The sequence below is a fragment of the Molothrus aeneus genome, chromosome 7, assembly GCF_037042795.1.
Source record: "Molothrus aeneus isolate 106 chromosome 7, BPBGC_Maene_1.0, whole genome shotgun sequence".
In the NCBI taxonomy this organism is placed as follows: Eukaryota; Metazoa; Chordata; class Aves; order Passeriformes; family Icteridae; genus Molothrus; species Molothrus aeneus.
This window is the reverse complement of record NC_089652.1, coordinates 25531682-25545933: the sequence shown is the minus strand read 5'-3', so window position 1 is coordinate 25545933 and position 14252 is coordinate 25531682. Positions and strand designations below refer to the sequence as shown.

The following is a 14252-nucleotide window of genomic DNA, read 5'->3' as shown; positions in this document are numbered from 1 at the left end:
CCTTCTCTTTTATCTTCCAGAACAATCTTCACTGGGCAACTAAATCTTTGAGTCTTGCCATTTCCAAAGTAAGATGCCTTCACCTCTGTATCATGGCTTTGGGGCACTAGAAGAATAAGAAAAACCACAGGATGTGATAAGAAGGGGAACAAAATAGAGGGTGGATATTACAACTGTCAGACCCGCTTTGTCTCCCAGAGGTATAATGAGTACATTGAGCTTTGTTTGAGGAGGAACAAAGCCAAATGGAAGTGAATGAAGCCCTGCTTGGATGAGCTATATTTGTGCTAAGCTATTCCAGAGCCAGGGTGATAAAACTGGAAGGGCAGAGAAACCCTGATGAGCCCAGATTTGACAGGTTTTGTTTGCTCAACCACTATCCCACACTGAATCCATTCCCTGAGAAGCAGTGCAGGCAACTCCAGAGAGCCTGTGAGCTCATAAATAACCCCTGCCAGAGGTGACCTGGCCTGTACAGGGTCGTCTTGGATATCTGCCTCATGACTACATTTGTCAACAACCAGGAAGAGCTGCCTGCAGAGAGCTGACTGTAGCAGGTCCCTGAGATGTTGAGAATCAGTTCATTACACTAATTACCAAACTCTGTATCTCTAATTCAGCCAAATACAGCCACTGCATCTTGCCTTCAACTGTTAGGTATGTCCCCTTGTGCTGGTGTTTTTTAGTTTATCATGGATGTACATTATTTTACCCAGTAAAGCATTTTTGGATATGGCTCATGGGTAAGATAGCAATTAAAATATATTCCTTTGGATTATTAATGATATATCCTGAACAGGCCTCAAAAATTTTCCTGATGGAAGCCTATATCACAGGCCCATTCCTTATGAGTTTCCTGGCCATCTGCTGATGGTAGTATTCTTTTCCCCAAATGTATGGTATTCCTGAAAATCTGTGCTGAATATCTGAGCTACTGTGGCTCAGATCCCACCAGAGTTTCCATTAATGTGCAAGAGAAAAATATACCAATAGGGGATCATATGAGAATAAATTATATTTAATAGCACCACTGTTCTACCATCTGTTACAAAAAATATGGAAATGGCTACCTAGAGATTAGCAATTTATGATGGCTCACACTGTTAGAACACCATCGAGCAAGGGTTTGTTGAGCACACTTTTAGTAGTAGCCAGGAAGAAGAAAAATAGTTTCATGAAGTTACCATCCAAATAGTTATTTGTCATTTACGTGTGAGTCTGCCTTTACTACATCTTGAAAGACCCAGCTGCTGCACTATCACCTTCAGTAGCAAATTATTTTCATCTTTTTTAAATTGGTCCATACATAGAGCATTTGATTTGATGTGACTTGCTCACAGCTTATTGAGGAAGACCTTTGGGTAGATGTAGGCATTAATCTTCAGATGTGGATAAACAAATGACGTCCAACTGTATTTAATACCCATAAACAACAATTTTTCAGTGATTTAATTTAAAGGGCTTTATTGGATTTGTTTGGTTTGGGTTTTGCTTGTGGAAAGACAAATTGACACTATCCTTTATGCAAAGAGCTCAGAAAAACATCTGTTTGTTGAGTGTTGTTTCCACCCTCAAAACATTCAGATTTTCATCTGGTTTTGTGCCAAATTGAGTGCCAAGTCCAGTAAGCATGAGCTTGACTTCCAAAGTTATTAATTTATTCATGCCATTTCTGGTGAGCAGAGGACTCCTTTCAGGAAAGTGATAAAACCAGCCTTGATTTTTGTGAAATCAGGACTTAACTTACAAGGGATGTGCTTGGTGGAAGCAGCCACAGAGTGCAATGTGAAATCCACTTAGGAGAAAAAAAGTAGTGGCTAACCTGAGAAGCAGCTGTGGAAAAGCAAATATAATCAGGTTTCAAGTGTGTGAAGGGCTAAATTAAAATACATAAAAGTAAAAAGGAGCTCTGGGAACAAATACAAAAATATTAACATAACAAGGTTTTACTTTTGTTTAAAAGACAAAATCATGTATTTGCACATCAGAGTGCAGATGCTTTTTATCAGAAAATAGAAATTTTATTTGAAAAGTGTAGTAGATGAAAAATGATCCCCAAACCCCCTTCAGGCAAAATTTCAAATGTTTTGTCCAAACCCTGGTATATTTGTATTTTGTAGTGCCACAGCAGTGCCTCCAGGAAGTTATTGTACAGGTACACGAAGCTGTTTTGCTCCTCTCTCAGGAATAATACATTGTATTTGAGAGGCTGCCATGGTGTAGCACAGAGAGAAGAGGAATTGTGGTGCTTTGTGAGAAATGGAGTCTGAAATCAGTTCAATTTAAGGAATACCAGGAATTTGAAACACTCACAATGTCTTCCACTCTCTTTTCTGCTTTTCTTAGCTGAAATCACTTAGGTGTTGATCTTTCACCAAAAACTTGATTTCCTACTATGAAATAATAATAATTAGCTGCAATGATAGGTATGTTGTTCCTCGCACTGACATGTTCTCTGAAGGACAGAATGTTTTTCTGATAGGTTTTATTTCAGTGTCTGCTTGTGTGAAAATACATATCATGATATGAGGGTTTTTTTCCATGTGTGAGAGAACAAAATGCATAAAATGTGCTTTTTGAGTTTGAAGAGAAGCTTGATTGAGTTTTCAAGGCATTAACAAAGAAGTGAGGATTTTTATTAATTCTAGAATATATTTCTCTCTCACACTTGAGCTATGCTACTAAAGTTCACTGTGACACTGGCATATAAGCAGTAAAAATTCAGTAATAAAATTTGATATAAAAGAACTTCATGCAGTACAGCAGAATATCTAATAAGCAATGCAGTTTTCAGAGATGTGGAATAGATATCTTTAAAATGTCACCATTTCATGGTTTTTTGTAGATATTTTGAGTGCTAGCTGTAGAAAGATACTGATTTTTATTTTAATGCTGATCATAGCTAGTAAAAAGACTGCACCATTTTTAAAATTTAAATAAATTTGCAGGAAGCCTCCCTAAATATTTTTGCAATTTTTAAAAAAATTTATTTTAAGAAAGAAAACATGACCTTAGTTACTCATATTTATAGTGAATATTTAATGTCCCATTACTATGCATCTTTCTGCCTTTTTTTCATTCATTTTGCCTACTTTTCTTCCTCCATCACTGGAATGCCTTATTTAATTATCTTCCTAAGAAATACTCAAATAATTTCGCTTTTGTCACAGTAGTTTCATAGTCTGTTAAGAGTATTTACCCTAAATTTCAAATATTGATACAATAAGCTATGAGTGTGATACTGAGGAGATTTAGAGACCATGTACCTTTGATTCATACATGATAGCTTTCCTTCTGAATCTGTACTGAAGGCCTCACTCTGCCTTGTGCCTGGGAATTTCATCTTGCTGCACTTTGTCTGTAATTATTTGCATGTCAGACACCCACTGGAGCAAGAAGAAAATGTTAGCATTGAAGAGGGTACCTCTCCTTTTCCCCTTGGCATTATGAGACAATTAACTATGCTGCATGCAATTATAAGCAATGAAAAATAAATGCAATGTGTGCAGCCTTTATGAAAAAGATCAAAATGCTCCTATTTTTGTCTAACATTAATCAGAGTAGAGCACTTAGCCAAGCAAACATTTGAGGTTGTGTGTCAGAGCACAGCTGCAGTGTTTGTCCTGATTATTGTTTCTTTGCTAGAAGTCTGTGTCTGTTCCTGTATCTGGAACTACACTGAGAAGTTGACATTGCAAGGAGGATATGGGCAGGTCTGGGATCCTGCCTGGGATGTCAGTCTCTGGCAGTGTCAGCACTCAAAACAGTGATACCTGTTTCCCAAGGCATTGTGTCCCACCTGCCTGGAGGAGCAGTGGGTATAAATTTGGGGTTCCTGGCATTTTGGATGTGTTGCCATCCCCATGTGCAGGATGTGGTCTTTCAGCTATGAGCAGACAGGTGAGTTGAGTCCAGACCCTGCTGGGCTGTGCAGAGGTAGAGATACTTTCTCCAAAACTATTGAGATTTGGTTCCATGAAGGATGCTCTGCCACACTTATGTGCCCAGATGTACAGCAAACCTTAACCTTGAGAAAATCACTGTGGAGATTCATTAGCACTCACCTCTCTATTATCAATCAATAGAGAGAGACCTCAGAAGAGCAGTTCTGCTCTGGTAAGATGAGGGTTGGTGTCTGGGGGACTCAGCTGGGCTCATGAAGTGCAGTGGGATGAATGCACATCTGTGTACCCTGCCAGAGCCAAAGCCACTCAGTCGGCTTAAGGACCTACCACGAAACATCGCACTGCATTTTGAGGACAACTTTTTGTCCAGCTGACTCAGAATAAAAACAAAGAAATTATCCTTTAAGAATCAAACTTCCTTTTCCTTTCTAGCAGCCATGTGTAAGTTAGTCACAGCTAAGAACAAGCCCAGCTAACCAAACATGAGAAGTTCGACAATGCAGTAAATCTGCCTTGAGTATTTCAGTTGCTGAACCAAAATATCCCCGGCGTGCAGTGCAAAAGATCGATTCAGTCCAAACTCACTCTGCCAATTCAGCTGGTTTTGCAGTGTGCAGGGTCAGCCTGTCCCAGCCATCTTGAAGCTGGATCAGTAATTGTCTGGCATCCCCTCACTAACAGTGGGCTGGATCAGGCATCACCTGTCCTCTTCCTGCTCGGGTAAAGCATAAAGCAAGCATAAAACACCCTTATCTGTCTCCAGCTGACTTTACAGAAATGCAGACTTGGACTTAGACCTGATCCACAGCAAATATATCCTGCTGAGGAAACCCTGTAGAGCCTAGTTTACATTAATGCCCATTAGTCAGCATGGTAGTGCTCTTCCTCAGCTTCACAGTAGTTCTGCACAGCTGAAGCAGGTTTACAGCCCATCCCAGCCAGTATCATGTTTCCAAATGGTGTCTTCAGTGGTCAGTATTGCATGTGAACACAGAGCCTACATGGGAGCATTTATCTACATTTATCTCAAACAGTGTGTACTTGTCATAATTCTTGCAGGTAATTTTGCAGAAGTTCTTTAAGTAAGCATCTTTTAAATATTCTCTTGCATGAGGAATGCTGGGGGGTTTGTCTGCGGTTAATCTGTCTCTTTCTGTTTGTGTATTAAAATCCAGGACAAATGATACTGGCCTCCTTGTTTTCAAAGACCATTTGCCTGTAACTCAGATTGTGATCACTGACACAAACAGATCAAATTCTGAGGCTGCTTGGAAAATCGGCCCTTTGCGTTGCTATGGAGACAGTGAGTACTAGCTCTTCTCAATTTCCATAGGTACAGAATGTTCCTTTTTTGTTGTCGTTGTTGTTGTATTTTTTTACAAAAAGACTGTTTCTCTGATAAAAGGTGGCTTTCCACATGCAGCTTGCAGCTGCTGTCCTGTGCCAATTAACTATAGAGAAGGGGGTTGTGTTTGCAGGGCAGTTCTGGAATGCTGCTTCCTTCAACACAGAGGCCTCCTACCTGCACTTCCCCACGCTCCACGCCGAGGTCAGCGCGGACATCTCCTTCTTCTTCAAAACCACCGCCCTGTCCGGGGTGTTCTTGGAAAACCTTGGCATTAAAGACTTCATACGAATTGAAATAAGCTGTAAGTTTCACTGCTCCGAAATCTTGGTGCCTTTGCCCAATTTGACAGATGCAGAGAACTGGGAAGGACATATTTTCTGCAATTTTTAGATGGCTGGAAGTGCCTGGAGATGATAAGATGGAGACATAAAGACTCTTTTATGAAGACTTACCTACTCCTCCTGTCAGAGTTTCCCTTTATAGACTTGATCATTACACTTAATCTTGCTGTGGCTAGATTTATCTTTCTTAAACAAGAGTATGAATTTATTTTTTCAACACTGATATTTATTTTTAAATATCTTTAGAAAAAAAAACTACTGGTACCTATAGGCTGTTTCAAGTTGAAAAATTTAATTCAACCATTCTGATGGTTACTTTTATTTCCATATCAGTAACATACCAAGTCTGATGTAGCCCTAGTGTTTCAAAGGAATTCAGGGTGTATGGTACAGATACTAGGTGTGAGTTTATGAAGGACAGGACACTAATTCAATACAAGTTAGTCACAGTTGTAATGGATCTTGAATACTTCAAAATCTATTAAGTGAGTGCAGTGCAACTGCTACTCAGTGTATTAGGAAAATAGCAGGGAATTTAATCAGTGAGATTTTGCCTCACTCCTCTTGTGATGACTTCAAATATTTATTAGTGACAAAAGAGTACGATGGCTTTGACATGAAATATGACATGTGTATTCCAAATTCTGTCAAGCTGAGGGAAAACAAACTGAGTGCTATGCATCTGATAATATGCTTATAATAACCCCAAAATAAAATTTAATAAAACAGGGCCCCAAGGCCCTCTGATTCATTAAACCAGTGGTAAATGTCATGGTGGATTATCACAAGGTAATGAGGTGTGATTTACTGTTAATTGCACATCAAGGTCCAATTTGGTTGCACTTCAGGGTGTAGCACATTTTATTCTCAGGGATACAGAAGTAAAAATGGCATCAAATATAACAAATACTGTAAACTAAGAGGATTGTTCAGTGAAAGCTTCTGGATGTGTTTACATCTGTACTCCTAGAGAAATGAGTTATTTAAAAGTTTGGGAAAAAATCTTTTAGACTTAGGCTTCTCAGTTAGTTTGTTGTTGTGCTTCTTTCTACCAGATGGAATTTGCAGCCTAAAGGCTTTGTATCAAGGAAGCTCCATGGAGCAGGTGCTTCAAAAGGAAACAACTTTTTAGCAGATGCAGGGGTTCAGAATAGATCTTTGTCTATCCCTATGAGCATTTCCCATCTTAGCTATCTAAGAAGCAGCTTCCAAAACCAGACCTATCCAATTTTTTGGGCTTGAAATAACAAGGTTTTTAGGAATTTTCAGTCCACAACCTTCTGGTTGTGTGATCTGTGGACCTGGTTCTTGGCCATGGTGGTGCATTTAGAATTTTAGGAAGAGGAAAATAATCAGTCGCAAGAATGTTAAAAAGTTCTAACTCCTTTCAGGCTTCCAGTAGAGGAAGGTGGACTCCTTTATGTGTCTTTGTTTTTCAACTATTGTCTTGTTTCTAGGAGCCTTATTATTTCTAGATGTGTGTTACATATAGAGCTTTAGTTTAGGATCACCCATTGAGTAGTTTCCCCCATCAATTTTTTATGCATCTTGGGTCAGAATTAGGCAAACAAATGCTTCTAGTATTCTCTTGTACCACATGCAGCCAAGTTATGTAATGGTTAATTACCTGCATTTTCAAAGATCTAGTTGAAAAGATCTTTATCCTTGCTCCCATCTTAGCATTATTTGTAGAAAATCTTCTGGGAATATTGTGTGACTTTTGTGCAGCATTTAGCACTTTTACTTCAAAAAGAAAAGTGCCATTTCTAGATCACTGAGATTTTTATTGCAAAAAAGATGGGTACCCACAACCAAGCCTAATCACAGCAGAGATCAAACAGTGAGGCTGCAGGCTTAAATTTATTTATAAGCTGCTGTGTAGGAGATGGGAGGTAAATGATCCTCTACTATTTGCTGACATAAAAGTTAATGGACCCTATATTTATGTAAGATTTCTTGATGTCAAAACCACAATTTAGTTCAGACCTTCACTTCCTCTTCACATCTGTTTATCTCTTGCAGCCCCCAAGGAGATCACCTTCTCCATAGACGTGGGAAATGGCCCCACAGAAGCCACTGTGCAGTCTCCCACAGCCCTCAATGACAACCAGTGGCACTACGTGCGGGCAGAGAGGAACCTCAAGCAAACCTCTCTGCAGGTGGACAACCTCCCCAAGAAGGTCCTGGAGGCCCCTGCTGAGGGACACTTCCGCCTGCAGCTCAACAGCCAGTTATTTGTAGGTAGGGACAATCCAAGGGTTCCTGTAGATAACAGTATTTCATATAGTTTGGTGATGAATGCTCTTATCTCACCATTGAGCTTGCATGTGGTGGCTTGATTTTGCTGCTTCTTCTACTCCTGCACAGGCAACATGAATAACATGAACAACACTCAAAGCACAAACCATAGTTTAGTCATGCTATACTTGATGGTATCCTTGGGGTCAAACTCCTAAAATGTACTTATTGCCAAAGAGTTAACAACCTTTCTTGTTATGCAGCACTGGCTGTGTAAAATGCTGTAAAAAATGTGACCTCTCTCTTGAGGCACATTGTAAAAGCCAGAAATTTTTTGTATAAGTTTCTGGGGCAAAGCCTGATGACAGTATGGTCTTTAAATTCTATTCCTTCAAGCATGTCCACCAAAACCCTTATTTGGTGAGAGAGTCCATGAGTGAGAGAAATATGAACACAGTCAAAGCAAATACAGGTGTTTTATCTGAAAATTAAAGAGGGAAGAAAAATCTCTGCATATATTTTGTTTACTTATTGCGCTTGCACAAGAAACCAGGATTGGGACTACTTTGTATTTGATAATATGATAATGGGTTACAAAGGGAATTATCTCTTTTCTGTACTCAAATGCTGTCTTTCTGAGTAATCTGCTCAAGTGATGGAGTGGGATGTAACTGTTCTTATGCAGGGCCATTCAGGTAACTCCTGATTCCTTCCTTCAAATGGATTTTTTTACTTAGCTGAAATGCTGTAGTGAACCTCAATCTGTCAATGCATTTTAATAAAGTTTACTTCTGTATTCATACCCTTATACTTAAGTAGCTTTCACGTTATTCATTTGAGCTTTTTATTGTGTATGTGTGCAGTAATTACTGGGCTCTGAATATAAAGAATTAATCTGTTAATAAATAGATGTGACTGCATCAATGTCAGGAGTCCTTCCAACACAGCTGTTGATTTATACCTAAAATGATCTCTGTTAGACTCAGCTGGAGAGGAGAATACACAGAAAGGAGGCTTAAGACTGTCACAGTTCAAGGTTTCTGTTTTCTGGTATGAAGCATGCTGCTAATCACTTGTTTTTCAAATACTACATTGATCCTAAGAACATATTCTGTGGGAGGCCAGGCCTGGAGGCAGCAGGCTTGGGCTGCCAGGCACCTTAGAAACATCAGAGAAATTTAGACAACATATTGCTTGCAGTTAGGAAAATTAGAGATTTTGTGACTGAATAGACTTTGTGATTTTTTGGTTGTTTCTTTCTAAAGGACTAAATATGATGGGTTTATCATAGGTCATCTATTAGATATTTCATATATATATCAACTGTTTACCATCTCTCATCTGAAAAGCAGTATCTGCCTGTAAGCTTGCTTCTCAGCCTCAGCAAAATAAACAGGTTACCTGTGTGAATTTCTTGGTGGTTTTAAAGTGACATAACTGATGGATTGTGTAATGAAAATCTATGGTAGTTAAGGGCCTCACCAGAGCCATGTGCCAACAGGAGCCCTTGTGAGCAAAGACAAACACAAAGCCCTGCACCTGCCCAGAACAGCATCAGCATCCCCACAAGCTGGGGATTGAGTGGATGTGGAGCAGATCTGCCAAAAAGGTCCCGTTGGTTTTGGTGGAGAAATGAATTTGTACCCCATCTGAATGTAGCTATGCTTTAAGGAATAAGTTGGAACCTAGTCCCTGATACCAGCAGGGACTTCTGACTGATTGTACTCTGATTGTAGTGAGTGTTTACAGAAAACTCTAGGATATGGGTATTTATTTCAGCCAAGAGGTGAAAAGTACTCACTGTGCAATAAATATGTTGCATTCTGTCGTTCATCCATGCTTTTACTGAACCATGAACAAAAGGGACAGAAAAAAAATTAGTTTGGGAGTGCTTTTTCAGGCCTTAACTCTGCCAGATTGAAGGCCAAAATTATCTGTGACTTGCTAAGTTTTCCTGAGAGCTGTCAGAAGTGTTGGAAACCTGGTTTGCCTCCTGATTCTGGCACTATTTCTCCCCGGGTGCTCCAGGGAAAGGTGGCAGAAGTCCAGCAATACACAGATGTGATATAGTTTGTCTCTACTGAAAGTCTCATTTGAATCTTGTAATAAAAAGCTACTGATTTAATACCTCAGCCGTGCAGAGAGAGCTTTAACCCATCTGAAAAATAAATGTATAAACACCATTGTAAAAAGGAAAGAAGCAGAAGCGCATAATATTGCTCCCTACTCCCCCTATAATCCACAACATATTTGTCTCTGCAGTATTCTGCATACTGACAGTGATTAAGGGGTTTCCAGCCTTAATGACTGTGTGTGGCAGGCTTTTGAGATAGCTCTGTGTGTCCGTGAAGTGGAAGAGAAAAATGACTTTGGATTGCCACTACACTCAAACAAGCTTGGGTTTTAATGCAGTTAGAAAGGAGTTAGAAAACCATTTCTCACTTTCTTTTAGTGGATCTTGGGTGCTAACTGCTTCCAGCTGCATTATAATCTTGTCAGAGCATGGATATCCTTGCACCTGGCCAGATTTCTTCTGTAAATTTGGAAAAAAAGTACAGTAGAAGGAGCAAACCCCAAACAAATATGCATGCTAAGTAACATCAACTGCACCAAACTGTCCAGTAACAAGCCAATTCAGCAAATGCCTTGGTCAGAAGGGGCAGACAAAAACCATTCCTTTCAATGGACAGTCATTTTCAGCCCCCATATGTGTGACATGGTTTTGGATAGTGCAGCTCTCCCTGTGGTCCTGGAGTAGTTTTGTCATTGTGGTGTGGTCTGAGATGAAGCCCTGTCTTACCTACTGGTGAAGGCATGAGCATAAGACTCCATCATGGGATGGGAAAGACTGTCCTCCCAGACCGCTTTGAGGACAGGGTTTGAACTCAGACTGGTAACATCAGAGAAGCAAAATAAAAATCCTGAGAAATTAATCTGATGCACAAAGCTTTAGTCAGATGTTTTTGTGGTATTTGTTTGGTACATTTAGGAAATTAGCAAAGCTAAGTGTTTGTGTTCCTGGTTTTGTCTTGGGAGGAAGTGAGCAAGGAATGAATCCTTGGGTGAATCTCCTCTCTCTGTTGTAGAGAGTCCAAAGGCAGCATAACCCAGAGAAAGTCATCTGAGAAACTTTCTCTGGAGACAGAGAGAAGGAATGATAGGAAAAAAAGGAGCTTATTTACTGCTGTTGGTTTTAAAAACATTTGGAGACACCTTGGAATATTTTGGAGGCCGAGACGAGGAATTAATGCCTAACTCTTTGTGTATCCTGTATGCTTTGTAAGTATTTCAGCTTAAGACCAAAAAATGTGCCTTCAAGGTCTTCTGAGGAGCGCCATACCAAGTTCTCCTGCTCCCTCATTATGATTCCTATACTTCTCTGCCCTTTCCTTTTCTTTGTGTCAGTTACACAAATGCTCCTAACACTTATTTTCAGCCTCCCTAATCCAGCTTCTACTGACAAAAAGTCCATTGTTTTTTTCTAAAATAAATCCTCAACTCATTGCTAGAATGTTAATTATTTAGCCAGTTGTGTCACCAAGCTATGCTGTGAGTGCTCAGTTGTGAGCTTCTTGTCCCCTTCTCTCAGACTCTCCCTTCCTTTCCCAAGGGCTCCTCACAAAAATTCAGCTGCATAAACACCTTGCTGGAAACAGTTTGGCTCACTTGACTGTCACCTCTACTGTGAAAAGTACACCCTAACATTGGTCTTTGTGGTCCTTAGGCTTTTCCTAAAACATGTTTTCCTGAATAAAACATTTAGGTTAAATTCTCTAGTCCATCAGGCTCCTATTAGAGTTGGAAGAATTTACAAAGCCTAATTTGGGGAAGAGTTTTGTGTGTTTGTTTCCAGTTTTTCCTTTGCTTTGCAGGAATGTATATGAAGATTAAGTCTAGTCAATTGAAGAAAACTGTCCAAATTAAGCAATAGATTTGCTGAATCAATGCTGTGTGGGTCTAGGTTCATATAGCTGGTCTGTGTTAAGCTCTATAATCTCCAGAAAATATAAGACGAGAAGAGTGAGAAATTTCACATGGCTTGCCCGAGTGCTTTAGAGAGCAATAAGAATATGACTAGTGCAATAAACATGACATTCATAGAACAGTTAGAAATAGTTTTAACTCATTTTTGGTGTGTTACAGCTGGGATTGGTGTGTGTGCAGAGAAGAGGCAAGGAAACTGTCATTCATCCTTGTAATATTTGTGGTGGCCTCCAATGCAAAAGAAAACAGAGTAACCAGTAGCCTTAAAGGGAGAAATCTCATTTCTAATTACGTTGACTTTACTGAAAAATCTGTATTGTATGTTTTGTTTTGGGTCAAAATCTCCAAACAAAAGGACTGTGTGTGCAGTTCAGCAAATGCAGAAAGCCTGATTCTTGTCCTCAGAGGGCATTTAAAATAAGTGAGCTAACATTTGCTCACCTGAAAAAAATAGCTGGCTAAAGAGCAACTTGAAAATATTTCTTTCTCTGAGAAAGACATCTTAAAATGTGTGTGAAAGAGATGTGTCTCATGCATACTATCTAAAGTTCAATTACTTTACTTCACATCCAGTGAATTTCTGCTATTAATGTTCCAGAAAGAAAAGTCTGACAGAATGGTGTAGGAGAACACCAGACCTTTTCAGACTGTTAACTGCATTCTCTTTAGTTTGCAGAAGTCTTGTTTTAATTAATTTATAGAATAAAAACAAATGCTCCTCTGCTGGGGCTTATCAAGTGATGTAATCTCTTAAGTCATACATTATGAAAGAGAGCCAATTTCTACAGAAGAATAATAACATCTTTCATACTACTTTTTGCAGGAGAATCACCAATAAAGATAGCTTTTAAGAATCTGCAAATGCTGATAACTCCTGAACAAGAATTAGATTTCCTAGCAGCAATCAAAACTGCAGTATTTTCAAAAGCAAAACATTGGCAACTGCCAAAAATAAAAGGTGTATGATAAGAAAAATGGTCATATTTTCATAGAGAACTTCAACAATCATCATTATTATCATTCTCAGAAATTACCTCTTATGGAAAAGTGCCTTCACTGTAACACTTTTAGCAGTTTCCTTTGACAGATATGATGCTGGTTAGCTCGTAGAGACTGAACTGCCCTCTTGCATACAGCTCTGGTCTCCAGGAAGAAATTATGTCTAACCATTGTACTAAATAACACGTCTGTGAACTGAACTCATGTTTCAGGCCTGCAAGAACCATTGACATGCAACACATCAGGCTGGGCAGTCATGCATAAATTCAGACTCCAGTCATTTCCCTCCAGCCAGTGGGCCTGGTGCTGAACTTGACTCATCCCTGCTATCTGGGCTCATCAGCATGTGCAACTCCCCTCCTGGTGGGATTAGGGTGTTGTTTGTACTAAGGCAGCAAATAACACCAAAAACCCCAACATTTTCAGTTTGGTTTTCTCACATATTTGGTGATATGCAGACATAAGATAAAGAAGCTAATCTTTCTCCTAAATGAATTTGGATTTCAATGCCAGACAGCGCAGTAGATAAGCCAAAAAAGAGAAGAATGACAAAAAGAAAGTGTCATGTACAGCTTTCTAGTTCTTTCATAAAAATAGAGAGACACCTTTAGTTTCCAGGGCTGTCCATCTGTCATCTTTTACCATTGTATGCACTGATATATAGTATTTTTTAAAAATTTGTGGATCTGTATTTGTACCTCAGAATGGGATTGAACTTCATGGCTTTGATTACTGTTCAGACTCATCAATGAATGCATTTTTCTCTCTTTCTCAGGGGGAACAGCTTCCAGACAGAAGGGCTTTTTGGGATGCATTCGATCTCTGCATTTAAATGGACAGAAACTTGACCTCGAGGAGAGAGCTAAAATGACACCTGGTGTAAGACCTGGATGCCCAGGACATTGCAGCAGTTATGGGAACCTGTGCCATAATGGAGGAAGATGTGTGGAAAAGTATAATGGTTACTTCTGTGACTGTACCAACTCGGCCTATGAAGGACCTTTCTGCAAGGAGGGTAGGCAGCAAGCTTTGATCCCAGTTATTTGTGCAATAACTCTGAATTACTGCACCATTTTGCTCGCATCAGCTTGGTGTCCCCACATCTCAAGATGTTCTATTATCAGTTGCTCCTTCAGTGTTCTTAAATGGCTGTAACAGGCTCTAACACCTCCTTTTGGTGACTTCTGTGTTGGCCTCAGAAATTAAAATGGTGTTAGTTGTACTAATAGTTTACCACTATATCCCACCATGATTCCTGCATTCCACTGCATGTAACTATCCCCAGACATTGGGAAATAGGGCTGAAATGTTTTCTAGCAGGTGTTTGACCATGTCTGAATATTTAGGTTGCTTGTTTTTTAAACCTCGTCTTCTTTTGTTCACCTTAACAAATCCTTGAGGTTTTTCTTCACAAAGTTTTAGAGCATTGATGTGACA

General features: G+C 39.5%; 1 protein-coding gene across 2 annotated transcripts in view; it reads left to right on the top strand.

Annotated features, from left to right (window-relative positions):
* CNTNAP5 (contactin associated protein family member 5) overlaps nucleotides 1-14252 on the top strand; it is a 271512-nt gene that overhangs the window by 216694 nt on the left and 40566 nt on the right. For both annotated transcript variants that reach the window (XM_066553687.1, XM_066553688.1), the window contains 4 exons: nucleotides 5081-5208; nucleotides 5384-5554; nucleotides 7617-7835; nucleotides 13591-13830. In XM_066553687.1, coding sequence (XP_066409784.1) covers nucleotides 5081-5208; nucleotides 5384-5554; nucleotides 7617-7835; nucleotides 13591-13830 — 758 coding nt within the window. The remainder of the gene's footprint in view (nucleotides 1-5080; nucleotides 5209-5383; nucleotides 5555-7616; nucleotides 7836-13590; nucleotides 13831-14252) is intronic.